The 16,689-nt window shown below is 41.0% G+C and overlaps 1 protein-coding gene across 2 annotated transcripts in view; it reads left to right on the top strand.

Moving 5' to 3' along the window:
- The window catches only part of LOC137642406 (uncharacterized), a 96,118-nt gene that overhangs the window by 72,586 nt on the left and 6,843 nt on the right, over window positions 1-16,689 (top strand). For both annotated transcript variants that reach the window (XM_068374949.1, XM_068374947.1), the window contains exons 8-11: window positions 5,442-5,624; window positions 8,554-8,745; window positions 12,709-12,843; window positions 15,836-15,967. In XM_068374949.1, the coding sequence (XP_068231050.1) occupies window positions 5,442-5,624; window positions 8,554-8,745; window positions 12,709-12,843; window positions 15,836-15,967 (642 nt within the window). The remainder of the gene's footprint in view (window positions 1-5,441; window positions 5,625-8,553; window positions 8,746-12,708; window positions 12,844-15,835; window positions 15,968-16,689) is intronic.

The raw sequence follows: 16,689 nt of genomic DNA, 5'->3' as shown, positions 1-16,689 counted from the left end.
GATGAACCTTGCCATGGTCCTTCCTTAACTTCTGAATACACGCCTGGTTCGGTCTTAGGGACAGAGCAAGGGTTTTCATGGGGGATATCATCACCCGTGCAGCGTTTCGCTTCCTCTACACCTACGAATGTAGCGGGACCGAGGAATCAGCCACTTCCACGGCCTTTACCAGCCGTGAAGACAGAAGATCCCGAGGTGGAGTCGCCGTTCCTAGAGGTCATTAACCTCATGAGTGAGATTAATGGCCTCAGGGCTCCTCCTGCGGTAATTTCTGAGGATAAATGTACAGCCTTGGAGATCCTATGGGGAGCTCCCGAAGGCAGTTCATGGCCTATCAAAGTACCCTGGTCAAGACAGCCTGCTCGAGCATTGGACCGAGTGAGTGACGATACCGCAGGACCTGGTGACTCGCCTAGGAGCCAAGGTTCAAACAAGCTTTTCCCTCAACCACTCCAGCAACAGAAGAGGTACTATGTCACAGAGTCTTCTGTGCCTTGTCCTCTCCCTCTCGACCCCACGGTCCGAGTTCTTGCTGGGGGTTCCTCGGTTGAGAGCTTGAAATCCCAGGGTGTCTCCTTCTCGGCCTCTGAGATTTCAACTATGGAGTCTATCTCTGTAACTGCTCTCAATGCTGCTTCATGGCTCGACCACTGGTGTGGTACAGCCACAGTGTTCGCGCGGGACACCAAGCTCGCTACCCCCGAACACATGGAGCAGTACAGGAACCTGGCTTTGTCTGGTGGGAAAGTTGTTGCTTTTCTCTTGGACCAGTTTGCTACCCAGTATGCCAATCTGATCGTCAAAAAACGCTAGGCAGTAGCCTCTTGTTTGGCGAGACAAATTGTTTCATGAGTCCCTGGCACTCAGGAACACTCCTATTAGAGCTGCAACATCTCTCTTTCCACCAGAGGAAGTTCGGGCCGCGTGGGATAAATGGCGCCTCGACTCGAAGGACTCCATTATCCACCAGGCGTAGGCTGCGAGTTTCAAGGGACCTGGTCCTGCGAAACCGTCCGCAGCCAGGTCGACTCAGGCCAAGCCCACGGGAAGTAGCAAGGGTAATGCTGGTGGTGCTCCTGCTGCTCCTGTGCAGCCGAGACCTGCTCCCATTCAGAAGGGTTCTGCCCCCAAACAGACCTTTCAGCCTTCCTGGGGAGCCCTACCATTTGGGGAAAGAACAGGGGCAAACGAGGGAAAGGGAAACGCTGAGTTTGGCTTTCCCTTTCCCATGCTGCTGAAGGTAGGTGGATGCCTGTCGCGCCTCTGGGCGATGTGGCAGCACCTTGGGGTTGAGGAATGGGTAATGTTGCCCCTTCGCGAAGGGTACAAGCTCCCATTTGTGCTTCATAGGCCCCCCTATCCTCCACTCCAATAGCGTTCCATACCTATGCTCCAACATCGTCGAAGTCTCTGGCCTTGGAGGCAGAGGTCCAGGAAATGTTGGAGAAGGATGCGCTAGAAGTCGTACACGATCAGTCATCAGGGTTCTACTGTCGTCTCTTCCTTGTCGAGAAGGTGACAGGAGGTTGAAGACCGATCATTGACCTTTTGCCCTTGAACAAGTTTGTTCAGAAAACTGCGTTCAAGATACTGACAGTTTGCACTGTGCTGTTAGCCATCAGGCAGTACGACTTCATGCTTTCAATAGACTTGAAGGATGCGTACTTTCAAGTACCAGTTCATCGGTCGTCTCGAAAGTACCTCCGTTTCACCTTCCAGGGCACGGTGTACCAGTTCAAAGTCCTGTGCTTTGGACTGTGCACAGCTCCCCAAGTGTTCATGCAAGTGTTCATGACGGTAGCAGCTTGGGCCCACTTGAAGGGCATCCGCCAACTGATGTACCTCGACGACTGGCTGATTCTCACTCCCTCGGAGGAGCAGTTGATTCAGGATTGAGACCCGCTTCTGGAAGTTTGAACTACGAGAAGTCGAGCCTCATTCCCAAGCAGAAGGTGAAGTATCTGGGAATGCTGATCGACTTGGCAACAGCTCGCGTTCTTCCCTCCAAAGAACAGATCAGCAGACTCAGAGAGGTTGTACAGCCGTTCCTGTCGCAGGAACAACTTCCAGCCCTCCAATGGCAAGCTCTTCTATGTCACCTCTCCTCGCTGAGGGAGCTCGTTCCTTTCGGGCGGATCCATCTCCGCTCTCTTCAGTGGTGTCTGAAGGAGCAGTGGTCGGCAGCCACCGATCCTCCCTCTCGTCCGGTCCTCATGGAATGCGAGATAAGGGAGGATCTCCTTTGGTGGCTAAATGAGGAGAACCTCATGAGAGGGTTTCTCATAAACCCTCCTCCACCTCAGTTCCATCTGTTGACAGACGCGTCCACGGAAGGTTGGAGTGCACACCTGAACGACTTAATAGTGTCAGGTGTGTGGTCAGAAGAGGAGAAACACCTGCACATCAACGTGCTGGAAATGATGGCAGTCTCGAGAGCACTCTTTCATTTCCAGGCCCGTTTGAGAGAGCACTTGGTAGTGTTGATGAGCGACAACACATCCGTGGTCGCGTACGTCAACAAACAAGGGGGCACACTCTCACGTCCCTTGCAGCAGTTGACGAGGCAGGTGTTTCTGTGGGTAGAGAGTCAACACGTAACCTTGTCAGCCAGGTACATTCCAGGCAAAAGAAATGTTCTGGCAGACGCCCTAAGTCGCAGAAATCAGGTAATAGGGGCAGAATGGTCTCTTCAGCCTTGGATCGCGAGTCAAGTACTCGACCTCTGGGGAGAACCATGCATCGACCTATTCGCAACACGGCACAACATCAAGCTTCTCGTGTTTTGCTCTCCAGTACCAGATCCCGAGGGTGTGTTTGAGGACGCACTACAACATCCTTGGGATCTACTGGATTGCTATGCGTTTCCCCCCCTTTGCTTGTTTTGCGCAGTCCTGTCACGGGTCCTAATAACCCCAGGACTCAGGATGACTCTCATTGTTCCACTATGGCCACACATGGAATGGTTTCCAGATCTGTTGTCGCTCTTGGTCGAGGCACCGAGAGAGCTACCACAATGGCTTAATCTTCTTCGGTAAACTTTGTCGAACAGGTACCACCAGGTAGTGCAGTCGCTCAGACTTCACACGTGGAGACTATCCAGCATCTCCTCAGAACACGAGGCTTTTCGTGACTCACTGCGAGAGATGTCTAGGTACCTTAGAAGATCCTCCTCCTCAGTCTACCGGGGGAAGTGGTAGGTCTTCTGTGATTGGTGTAGTGGAAGGGGTATCTCTCCGGTAGGAGCCTCTCTGGCTCAGATTGCAGACTTTCTAGTCTTTCTCCACAGAGATAAGCTCCTGTCGGGTTCTGCCATTAAAGGGTACAGGTCTGCCCTTGCAACGGTGTTCCGTCTGAAGGGCATAGATGTCTCCAATGCCCTAGAGATATCTATGCTCATTAAGAGCTTCGAACAGTCATGTCCCCCGAGGGAACTTCGAGTTCCCCAGCAGGATGTCACTTTAGTTCTTGGGTCTCTTACTCGTGCTCCGTACGAACCCTTGAGCCGTGCCTTAGACAGGCACTTGACCCTTAAGACTGTTTTTCTGCTAGTCTTAGCATCGGCGAAGAGAGTTGGGGAGTTACATGGCTTCTCTTGTAATGTCACTCACTCACGCAGAGGATTGGAAGGAGAGCTCCTTGAGTTTTGTCCCAGAGTTTGTGGCCAAGACTCAGAACCCAGCGATCCATGATCCCAGGTTCGAGGCCTTCACTATTCCTTCCTTACCGCATGCGGCAAATGGCGGTTCAGGAGAGAGGCTTCTCTGTCTTGTCAGGTGTCTCCGGCGCTATCTTAAGCGAACTCGGCATCTCAGGCCTGAATGTCGACGACTTCGTTAGCACCGGCAGAGCCAAGAGGGAGGTGTCGAGGAACATATCTTCTTGATCCGTGAAACCATCTGCAAGGCGTATGAGACTTCCTCAAGAGTCCAAGCACCAGCGAGGGTTAAAGCTCACGAGACCAGGGGCATTGCCCCCCACATTCGCTTTCAAGAGAAATCTTGCAGTGGGCCAAGTGCTGAAGGCTGACGTTTGGAAACGCCAGACCACCTTTATGGCCTTTTACTTGAGGGAGTCTACGCACAAGTCCTTGGACACTTTTGTTCTTGGCCCTGTGGTAGCGGCTCAAGCTATTGTCAGATCTCTCCAGTTCCTCCGGGACAGGGAAGTCTCTTGTCTTGATTTTATGGTATGTTTGGCAGTGTGAAAGCAGTCTGCAGGTGATCTGCCTTTCTCTCTGTCTCCTCCCTTGGAGTTCCATACATCAAGACAAGTCTTCCCAGGTAAGATTGCTAGAGTTTGTTTACAGGTATTCTCCCTCCGTCTTCTGCTAGGCAGGGAAGACGGTGGATGTATAAACACTTTGCCTTTTGGTTTTGGAGGTTCATCCTGTCACTGTGACCCTAGGGTCGAGTGTCTCTTACATTCACGCTCTCAGGTCGCGCGTTGCTCTTACACATCGCACTGCGGCTCCCAGTCTCTCAGACCCCGCCATCATAATGTCGGGTCAAGAGACAGGGGTAGGTGGATTTAATCCTCTGCTCACATTCGAGACCAAGTCTATATCCGGGCAGTTAGCTGTCCACAAGCAGCAAAGGCAGACCTCCCACCAACCAGTCTTCCTATATTAAATGATTACGAGGTTTGTATATCGCGTCGGAACAAATGACAATTTGTCCTAAATTGTATTTTTCCTACCTATACAAACGTGTAATCATTTAATAAAAATGCCTGCCTCTACCACCCCTCTCATGTTCCACATTGAGCCTAAAGCATTTGAATGAGGAAAGTGGGCTGGCGGTGGGGGGCTGGGGAGGAGCTAAGCTCTGCCCCATACTGCCAGCCAACCAATCAGCACAACTGCCTGCTTTTTTTTTCTCTTCAGCTGTTTCAGCTGAGCTGAAGCGAATTCCTATATTAAATGATTATGGGTTTGTATGGCTAGGAAAAATACAATTTAGGACAAAATGTCATATTTGTCCCCAAACTTCTTGTCATTCTCCATTCTTTGCCTCTTAATAAACCAAACCTCACATTCAAGTTGAAGAGAATGTTAAGGAAAAGGGCATAAGGACACTATGGTCTTCTGTAGACTTATAGGACATCCCCTCAAAATATACATGTCTGCAAGCGTGGGGACAAATTGTTATTTCTGATTGCAAAAACACACAAAGTATATCTTAATATTTCACAGATAGAATTTTATATTTTACAAATACAGTATATGTGTATATCAAGAGGAAGCATAAAAAGTTTTGTTTGGAAAGTGAAGTTATCATACCAGGAGATAATTCACCCACCTTTAGAGTAATATTCATCTTGATGTCATATGCAATTAAATTTGTGATATAATGTCTTTGATTAGTGGAATTTAATGTTTATATGTAAGTCATAAAATTTGCTTTGAAAATTGTTTTTTTAGGTATACATTTATTTTTTTTCAGATTTTGAAATTTCTTGCTGTTCATCTTAGACAAAATAATATATACTCTCCATCAGAGCTGGATGATCTTTTCAAAATATGCTTGGCAATCTCCATTGATCATTTGATTTTGGACAATGGATGTGCCAGATACATTACTAATGTTTTCCTAAGCATCTATCCCTCAGCTGAAGTCTCTGAAGAAGTAAGTGGATTCTGTTTTTAAATGGTTATTTCGAAGATCAATTATTTTTATTTTTGAAGAAAATAATTTTTGTTTACTCTTCATATAAAATTCTTATTGTATGAGCTGTTGGGGAGTCAAATGTTATTGCTGTATATCAAGAAATAGATAAGATAGTTTTCATGTCTGATACTGCTAAAGTGTTCCATGGCCTTGTTTTACAACAGGAGATTCTCAAATATACCATCATATTGCAGTATTTTTCTAAGTACTGTATGGTTAATTGATACTTGGAAAATATCATTAAAGATGTATTGTTCCAATGCATGTGATTTTTACAACATACTACTTTAATCTGAGTTTGGATTTAAAAATCTGTATTGATCATACTTCTTTCCTAATTCACCCCTACATACAGTTTTGCCCCTTTCCTCCAAGTAATAAGTAGAAATTAATATATTCTCCCTTTAAGGGGGTGCAACTCACAACTTTTCATATTATGTGAAACTGATAAATATTATGTTGTAATTTAATCAGGGCACTTAATTGAAATTATTCAATTCCCATAAGGCTTCCCAATGGGAAGCTGATGAATGTAAGAAGAGTTGGAATCATATTTTCACTGATATCTTATTTTAGAGATCTAGATTCATATTTCCAGTAAAGTCAAAGAATGATAGATCCCTAAACACTGCACAGTACTTTGGGATACCTGTACTAGATGATACGAAGAATACAAGAGATGGATAATTTTAACATTTATATTTGTTGCTTAAACTGACATTAAGGCAAGTAACTAGGAAGAATAAGTGAAATTACCAGAAACAAGCTATGATTATGGTCCTTCTTGACAAAATCTGAAATTCACCTTCCTCACAGGAGTGAGTCTTGATCATCTTAACAAGGTGCCTAGTATGAACTAGATGAGAATACTATCATTTTAAGTTAAATTGTTCCTGTAGCTACACATTAAGCAACTCAAATAAAACTGCTCTTTTAAAGTAAGCTGGTTGATTAATTGCAAAACAAGTAATACAGTAATCCCTCAGCTATCACGGGTGTATTCTAGGTCCCGCGATAGCTGAAACACCACAAATTAGATACAAGAAATCTACAGTATATTTTCTTTTCATAATTTTTCAATTTTTTCATATTTTATATTTATGATTTTAAGCTTTTATAAATCCTCCTAACAATATAAACTGCTATACACTCAAACGCTTTTTAAGGTAAAACTTTCTTTTTCTATAGACACGTCCTTACATACAGTATACAGAAATGAAAAATTTAAATCAGAACATACCACTGAACATGCGTAAACTTCAGCCTTAGGATGGCTTTATTATGCAAAGTTACTAAAACTTTTCACTGTCTTGTTAACCCTTTTACCCCCGGGGTATTTGGAAATTTCCAACCCTTAACCCCCAGGGGGTTATTTTTTTCCCAGCACATTTTGTAGTATATTTTCTTTAAATTGCTCTAACAGCCTTAATTTTTGTCATAGAGAGGTCAGGTTGGTCTCATTCTCTTGGAAAATGCCTGAATTTTCTCAAAAATTTATCAAAAAATATGAAAAACAAATTTTTATAGCATTTTTTTTCAAGGACGTACCGGTACGTCCATGGGGGTAAAGGGATGGCTTTTGTGAAACATACCAGTACGTCCTTTGGGGGTAAAAGGGTTAAAAGTAACATTTGCCGTTGTCCTTATGTTCTTTGGCTCTCTATCGATGTAGCAAATGACGGATTCGTGGATGCTGTACTGACGGCCTACATCCGCATGGCTTTTCACTTCCTCGAGCACGTTTTTTCTGCTATACAGTATTAAGCATCTTCCTCTGACACATTGGTTCACTGCCAGAAACCTTAGATGGTGCGGAATGTTTAGCTTGCATTATAAGACTTGTTAGAAATTCAGAATTTTAACCAAAGAAAAATAAAACCACACCAAAGATGAAAATGCAGAGCATTGTCACGTACATATGCGTAGAAGCAAACTGGACAGTGTGGGATACTTGAGAGTGGTCGTGTGGTCCGACACCCAATCAGCAGCTAGGATACTGTTCACCATGCTCTGGTTGTTTGTCTCCTCTACTGGCCAATATTGTGCCTTGTATGAAAACATCTTGACAAGCTATGCTACTCTCCTCACATTTCCCAAGTATGGTTTTTCATACGTATAAGATTTTTTGTCTCCCCTACGGCACATTACATCTGTCAAACTGAACAAACCGTATACATTGTGTATTGTCTACAGAACCAAATTTTAGTATTTTTATTTATTCTAATTTACTGAATTAATATTTAGGCAAAAAATAATGGTTCTTCTCTATAATGTAATGACATAGTAGTGACAGCACCCATAGCAGACATATTTCAACATTAGAGGCGCCATGTTGAATTTAATCAATCCAGAACATAAACGTCTTCTTTATACACACTGAATCCATCCTTTGCACATTGATATGCAATATTTATTTGGTATTTATGTTCTAGCCTTTCAGAGGAGAGTCCTTGGCAGCAACACAGCACCTCCCTAAAAAATAGGTTTTCCTTTGTCAAAATCCCTTTTTAACAAAAAATAATTTAAATCCAAAAAAATATTTAATACTTATCTGCCCTCAAAAACCTTAGATTTAAAGAGGAGTCAATGATACAGGTTTCCATATAATAATAATCCTTAATGTACTAAGGGAGCGATATGTGAATTGCAACATAACAAGGGGTTACTTTATCCTGTTTAATCCTTTATTGCAATTTGATTATCACTAATATTTTCTTTGTTTTTATGTTGATACCGTATTTGTTTTCATAGATTCGCATTGTTTTTCAAAGGTCGCAAGTGTATCATACTGTACTGTATACTCAAAAGTATTTTCAATGTTTTGCCCTTCATGAGCATTACCCCTAATTTTCACCGTATGGTAATTCATTTATTGTATTCATTTCAGAGAATAAAGAATTTGGTAAATGATATTACTTCATACTGTAACTATCATCATCACATCATAGCATATGTGTGCTCGAGTTACTTATTACCAATTCAGAAATATGGAATAGCACTTAGATCTGCATTGGCATTCCGTCAAGCTGAAATTAGCCTTGAGAGAGAGAATTGTAAAGCTGTTTTGATTAATGTCTTGGTAAGTTGGCAGTTTTTTGTATTTTCAAATTTTTGATAAATTGATATTTTCTTTCCAAGTCTAGAAAACAAAATAACATTTTAACAGTCATTGTGTAAGTCTGTCTACAATTCCAAACCTCGTATTTTACTTCTACGTGTTTCACCTGGAATAGTTTAAGTTTTTGCCAAGAGTAGCTTACTCGGAGAAGTAAGGAGCCCACTTGTTCAGTACATCATAGTGCTTTAACTGCCACAGCTACCTTATACTATGAAAGCTTATGGATTAGCCATGGTATTCAGTACCCTTTACCTGTTTATGTATTTGATTATATGGTTGGTTTGTATTTATTGTTATAAGATATGTAATAATGTAGTATGCTTGATTTTTATCATAAAATATAACAAAACCACCAAATAATATTTTGATAATCATAATAGATACCTAAAGGATTTATTCTTAAATTGAAAATGAAAATATAAAAAAAACCTGGAAAAACTTGAAAGAGACAATAAGGAGCAAATTGAAAATATAAAGAAGGCAATGCACTGGAGGCTAAGGGGTTGCTACATACAACCCTTGGTACCATCTACAATATATTATGCAAGGTATATTGTAATCACTACTAGCGTGTAGGAACACTGTATACTCTTTCATAATTTACTGTAATTTGAATGATGTACAAAATGTTTGCATCTGACATCTTATTTGTTCCTACACAAGTACAAATTATTGCCCTTTTGGTAGAAGTATGACTTTAGCCAATCTGGAACTGCCGTTTAAACTTCTAACAAGGTAAACAGTCGCCTGTCAGGTAGCAGGTAGGCCCTGCCCCTAATGAGGCAAACAGTTACCTGTCAGGTAGCAAGTAGGCTGGCATGTGCAGCAACCATCACTTTGACTTCACTGGACAGTCTTTACATACTTCTCAGTGTCCTCATCTCAATCATTTGCTTTTCCTTCAGAAGGAATAAATTTCCTGGTTGAGAGTTGTGTCTAGGGATTATTATTATTATCATTATTGCTAGGTAAGCTACAACCCTAATTGAAAAAGCAAGATGCTATGAGCCCAAGGGCTTCAACAGGGAACAATAGACCAGTGAGGAAAGGAAACAAGGAAATAGATAAACTACAAGAGAATTAACAAACAAGATTAAATATCTTAAGAACAGTAACAATGGATAAAGTCAAGGATACGCAGTTTGCTGATAACTGTAATTATGAGTCAGTTTTCTGAGTTACCTCTGGGTGTCCACCATGCTTGGCCCTTTTGGGCTGTGTCTATTTCTGTTTTATGCCTCTTACGTGCAGTCTTATGACTATGAGGCCAGTGTGAACCAGGGAGTTGGTTTTCCTTAGTCTTTGGTGGTGCCCCATTGAAGGAGCATAGTGCTAAGGACGCATCACCTTGCTGTGTTATTGTTGCTCTTTCCCTGCGAGATCATCATCATTGGTCTGCATGAATACTGTAGACGATAACTTCAAGTTCTTCCCTCCTTCCTTTCTCGTCTGTGCTGGAGTCTTCACTGCAACTTTTATGAGAAGGACATGAATACTTCGTTGAAGAAGTATAGGAAAATCAATTGATAGTAGTCACATACGCTCATCTGTGGTACAGAACGAGTTCAGGCGCTGCCAGTTTGGATGTAGGGTACCACCCTTTTTGCCCCCTTCCTGGAGGATCTTTTTCTTTCCTTGGGTAAAAGAGTGGCAATGCTTGCCTGAACTATTCCAATCTGGGAAGAGTTATTGGTATTTACGGTTCCTGTATTTTCTTCTTATTCTGCAGAAGAACCTTCTCTTGCAGCCGGAAGATGACAGCTGCCCTGAAGAAATGTGCCTGAAGTAAAGGAGTCTTCAGATCATTCCTGAGCAACAAAACCTCCCCTGACCAATTTCTCGCCTCTTGTATCGGGAATGCTTTCATCTCCGAGAGTACGTTTCAATATGTAGTACGTATGTTCACGTGCCTGCTACCAGTTCCCAGTTTGGTACGAGACAGCACTCATACCCTTGTTCAGGATAAAGGGTGCCACCCTTTTTCTTTTCCTTCTGATGATTTCAGAGACATGACTAGATCAAGGATTCCATGCGTATCATCAGAGATACTACTCTTTGTATGTGTGCACTCTACACGTAATGTATACACGAGTATAGACAATGGCAATCTTTTACACCCACAAGCTTCACAAATACGATCATCCATGCAAATGATTGTCTACAAGCCTTTCAGCCACCCACACCATGGTCCATACTCTTAAGCTTCCATGTGCGCAAGATTTAGAAACATGATTGTCCTCGCACACAATCTTCACAAATGTAAGTATCCACATGCAGGAATTTTAAGAAATATCTCTCCCATCCTCCCTTAATTTGGGGAAGGATACAAAAATATATTTGTATACCAACCCATTGATTGCCATGTGCCAGGTATATACAGGTAATTTCAAACTGCTTTGATTCCTCCTTTAGTTACATTCCAATCTTCTTGTACAGGCCAAGCCCTCTCAGCCTACTCATTCCTATGATGGAGACATAGGGGGTTGCTGGAGTTATCTCCTCTAAGGGAAAAAAACGAACCAACCATTTCTGTTCTAAGGGGACATCTGACACACTAATTAGTGAGTCTCCCTATTTCAAAAGGCTATAGGTTTGTTTACACATAAGAACAAATAACAAATTTTAAAAGTAATTTATACCTTTCCTAGCTAAAGAAACGTGAGACCTTTAAAGTTAAACTTCCCACCTGAGCCACCCCTCTCAGTCCTGATCCAAGGGTCAAAAGTAAAGAGTCTTCGACAGGCAGCTGGATGGGGCTTCTTGCCTGCCTACACCACTAATCGTTAACTACCTCGTTTACAAATTTAACGCCCAATCCAGATCCACTGAAGACATTTCCTATTGTAAAAGACTCAAGTTTTTATAGCTAGGAAAAATACAAATTACAGTAATTTTAAAATTGTTTTTTTTGTTTTTGTTTTAGGTAAGACGTCCTGGTGACCATCCTCATTTGTAATCATAATCCAGAAGCATATAAAGCCTAGACTTTCACTTGGCAGTCTTTGTGGGTGATTGGACGTCAATTTGTTGCCATTTGTTGAGTATATTATTGCTCCATTGCACATATTTTGCTTTAAGTACAATGTTATATAGCTTTGTCATTGCAATTATTACTGTGCTGTTAAACTTGGAAAAAGATGGGGCATGATGCATATAATACATACAGTAGAAGGATATTGTCTGTCAGTATGTCTGTTACTCTTACCACGGAAATACGTCTTGTACATGGTTGAAAGGATTTCAGTCAAACTTGGTGCAAGGATAGACCATCATGCATAGATGTGCTTGGAGGGAGAGTTGTTTCCCTGTTTTTATCTTTTTGTCAATCAGTGGGACTGTCACACTTGTCTTTGTTATTCCTAGTATATGGATGAAGTGATTTTAGTTGGGCTTTTTATAAGGTTAGATAATTCTATGTGTATGTGAGAGAAGGAAAATTTAATGTTGAGTTGCAAATCTGTCTTAACTTTGCCTTTGTGGTTAAAAGGATGTCAATCATAATTAATCATAATTTTCATGCTAAAAATCACTGCTATTAGGGGTATTTGTGTTGTACAAACACTTTGTATCAGGAGAAAAATCCATCAGTTATTCCCTTTTACAAGAGCTATGATGGTTGCATCAACATTTCTTGAATTACGTTGTTGATAGACAGAAGTTTGTTTGGGAATTGTAGGGACATACAATCCATTAGCAATGCTCTTAGAATGGTTGTTTCTGTCATATATTATTTAGGTTCAGTTATATCTATATTATAGATTTTCTCATTGCTGTGTTATATTCTGTGTAAGCTACTTCCCTTAGACATTTATCTTTAAATAACCCCATTACAAAATAATTTTTGGATTTACAGTACCAGTTTTTCTTGAATCTTTTTTAATAAGTTTGAATATGTGCTCTAATTAGTATTTGTATCGTTCACAGGTTGAGAATGTTTTGGATTTGGCCAAAGAACAAATTCACATGTTTTCTGATGAAACTGATAGTTCCCTCTTATTATCAGTGATGATGTTACTGGATGTATGCATAAGCGATGAACCACTGCATTTTGTTCAGAGGGTAAGGTCCATACATTGATGGAATTTGATGTCTGCATATCTAATTAATGTAGTATAAGACAGATTTTGTTTAATTCACTGTTATTGCCATTAATTTCTATTTCTGAAACAGGAAGTATTATCCCTATTTCCACCTTCATAAAGTGTATAACAAATGTATTGAAAAATATTCCCTTCTCCCATCTCCAGTTGGCATAAATGTATGAGTCTGAAGTAGAAATAAGTGTAAGAGTCACTGGAAACAAGACTGATGGATCTGCTTAATGGTTCATGTCTCATAGAAGTTTTTTAATTGTAAATTTTCTTATTATAACTGTAATTTCGAAATATTTTCCACCACCTTTAACCTTGCATAACCCTAGTAAAAGTAATAGAGATATATTCATGCAAGTGAAACAAAAAATTATAAAAAAAACTTTGTACTTACACATATACAAGCCTTTTGTCCTTTACAATATGTTTTCATTGGCACTGGAATGCCTTTTGAATCGGTAACAAGGTGCGGTAGTTGGTTAATGACAGTTGGCATGACGGATAAGCCCCAACTACCCACCTGTCATAGACTAGTCAATTGTCTTTGGATGTAATGAGTAGAGACTTACTGCTGCACTTTCTCACCTGTTGGATATTTTCTTACATTTGTTTGTGATTTAGTGTGGTTTTTTATTTATTTTTTTTACTTTTGTGAGCAGACTTACTTGTAAGAAGAAATGCACCGAAAGGTAATCATGTGGTGAAGTGAATTATTTTCCTATAAAGATAAAAACCTTGAAAGTCCCATGTATTGTATAACTTTTTGAAGGGGTGACTGTAAGCATGCTTTCCCCTTTGGAGTGTGGTTTTTCTACTCTGATTAGGAAGACGATGAATAGAACATTACTTGTTTTGGTTTTTGGTAGTACCTCTTCCTCGGGTGGAAATTATTGAATGTCGAACTGAGTTTTACCCTGCCTACGTTACTGATCATCAACTCTTGCATTCCCAAACATCACTTCACCCTTTCCTTTCATCTTTGTCTCACACAAGGCCAATACATCCATCCTTCTACTTCTAAACATACTTCCAATCTCACATCTTTTACTCTCTATCGTACCACATCCATGCACATTCAAACACCCCAAAACTAGAGTGCGGGGAGCAGTCACTCTCCCCCCAGCTCCATCTCTTTGTTGCTGTCTCACAGGATACTTTTACAGGAGAGGGGGTTCCCAGATGGGACCTGTTGAGGAAGTTGTTGGAAACTGCCACAAGTCCATTCTGAGTAGCCACACCATCATGCTCATGAGTACGTAACCACGGTTTACTCTCCTATCTTTTTTGTCTAACGAAGTACTTTGGTACTTTCTTAAGAGTAGATACCACCACTTGGTGCCAATCCTGTGCACTAATGCCTTATAGACTGTGCTGAACTGGTCAGTGACTGGTCCTAGCTTTAGGGTTCTGAGTACTGAGCCGAGCCAACGACAGGACCACACTTGATCTTTCTCACTTGGACCAGGGACTGTTTCTCAGACATGGAATAAGACTGTTCACAGCTTAATTCATGATTGTTCCAACACCGAGTACTTACCTCGAACTACTTTCTTAGGAGTATCTGGGATTTCCTCCCAACCGACCAGAGTTTTGTGTAGTTTACCCAACTCCCGTTTTCTATGAGGGGTAACCTTAGGTGGTGTGATACGCGCCCTGAGGCAACCCCGGGTCAGAGAGCATGCTTGCTCACGTCTCGATCCCCAGTAAGTTCTCTGGTCGCATCGCGATAACATCATGACGCTCTCCTTATCCAGTGCGACCCTTTGTGTCTCACGCGGTTCCCACGTGGTACCTTTGTGTTCCCCCTTATCCTTTCCCTCGTGTTTCTGTGTCTCACGGTGCTTTACTAGTGCGTAATGGAGCACCCCCGCCGTTGTCCTGGGCCTATGGGCGGTAAATGTGTGGTGCTTTCCTGTCGAAACCTGAAGTTGACCCGCACTCCTTGTGTTCTTCGTGTAGGGGCAGTGTGTTTCCCTACAGCCACGCGTCCGGAGTGCGAGTCCTGGAACGAGGTGCAGTGGGTGCGTTACGGAACCAAAAAGAAGGTGGCGTCGAAGAGATCACCTAAGAAGCCGAACGTCTCTTCTCCTCTATCCAAGTAGAGTGGATTGTGTTTGTTCAACTTCCCTGATGGAGCCCCTTTCTTGCAGATGCAGCTCATCCATTCTCCTGGCAAGGGGGAGGATTGGTTAGTGTCTTGCTAAACATTTCTAATGATGTACCTGGTTTGACATTACCAATGCCATTTCCCTGTTAGTGAGATGGGTTTTCAGAATTCTAATAATAGGTTCCTTTTAAAGCAGTACAGTACTGGTCGAGGCCTTAACATTTTCTGCATCCCTTGATTAGCTGTTAACAGATTGATGGAGTCCCCTTCCACACTCCTGTACTGGACCAGGAAGGTTATATCCAGGGAAGAATTACCTTCTAGTTTGGTTCTTGAGGATTTCCTTCTACCAATAACTGAGTATTTTAATGGATGAAAGGTTTGTATATGCATAAGAACAAATAATAAATCTTAGAAGTAATTTTGATTTTTCTTATGTATAGAAACTTGAATCCTTCACAATAAATTTCTCACCTCAGCCACCCCTTTCAGTTCTAGGGCTAAGGTCAAAAGTGGTTTTTCTGTGACAAAGTGGTTGGGAAGGGCTTCCCTCTTCTGCCACCTGTTGTCAACCGACTACTTTGTTAACAATTCAAAGGTCATTCCAGTGCTGATAAAGATATAATCTCCCTAATTTAAAGGACTCAGGGTTTCATAGCTAGGAAAAATACAGATTATTTTAAAAATTTGTCCTGTTTGAGATGCCATCACTTCCTGCTTTTGTTTACTTTAATGCCTATCTTAGTTTTTACTTATTATGCTCAGAAATATACTTACGAAAATGCATATTGCATTATAGTATGAAATATATGTATATCCATGGTAAATCTGAATATTTTTCCATACTTAACAGGCCAAATTACAAGAACTTTGTAACATCCTAGAACTTAGAATAAAGAAACGGAGAGGAAATATCGATGACCAGAATACACACTATTTGAGTTCTGTTACCAATCGTTTGATGATAAAATGGAAGCAAAAAGCCGTAAGTTACGTGATTATTGTAAAAAGTAATGTTTAAGGTATTTATTTGTTTTTTAAAGTACAAGTAGTTCAAGGAGACCACAGATTAATATATCTTTACTGATATAGCTTATTTTATTGTTACTATTATATTTACATTTATAGGGTGTATATAATTATATACATACATATACCAAAGGCACTTCCCCCAATTTTGGGGGGTCGGCTACCCCCCAAAATTGGGGGAAGTGCCTTTGGTATATGTATGTATGTATATAATTAGTATTATTAGTATTAATTGGTAATTAGAATTATGGTATTAATGGTCTTGAAGAGAATAGACAATATGTTATAAGGATGTGGAGTTAGTATAAGTGCTCTCTTTTTGTATAAACGAATCAGTTTACATATGCCCAGTCCTGCGGTCTGTTGCTCCAAGAGATACTCTAGCGTAAAAAGTATAACCTTCAACTGGTCAGGAATGCCTTTTGAAATTAACCTCCTGTTTAAGGAACTAGGCAATATAAATTCTTTTATAAGATTAGGCAATTTGAGAGTTCTAGAAATGAAATATACTGTACTTTTTAATACAATCTCTTCAGTTTACATAAAACTAATCCGGCTGTCAGCATGTTCCAGACCTGACCAGACATCTAAGCCTATGCTTCAGTCTGTTTATTCTGCTGTGACCTTTCTTCTAGAGATGTTAAATATCAAAATTTAAGATGCAATTTTATATACAGT

The sequence above is a fragment of the Palaemon carinicauda genome, chromosome 6 (genome assembly GCF_036898095.1).
Source record: "Palaemon carinicauda isolate YSFRI2023 chromosome 6, ASM3689809v2, whole genome shotgun sequence".
NCBI classification, from domain to species: domain Eukaryota; kingdom Metazoa; phylum Arthropoda; class Malacostraca; order Decapoda; family Palaemonidae; genus Palaemon; species Palaemon carinicauda.
Note: the sequence above shows the minus strand (reverse complement) of the source record. Positions and strands in the feature narration are given on the sequence as shown.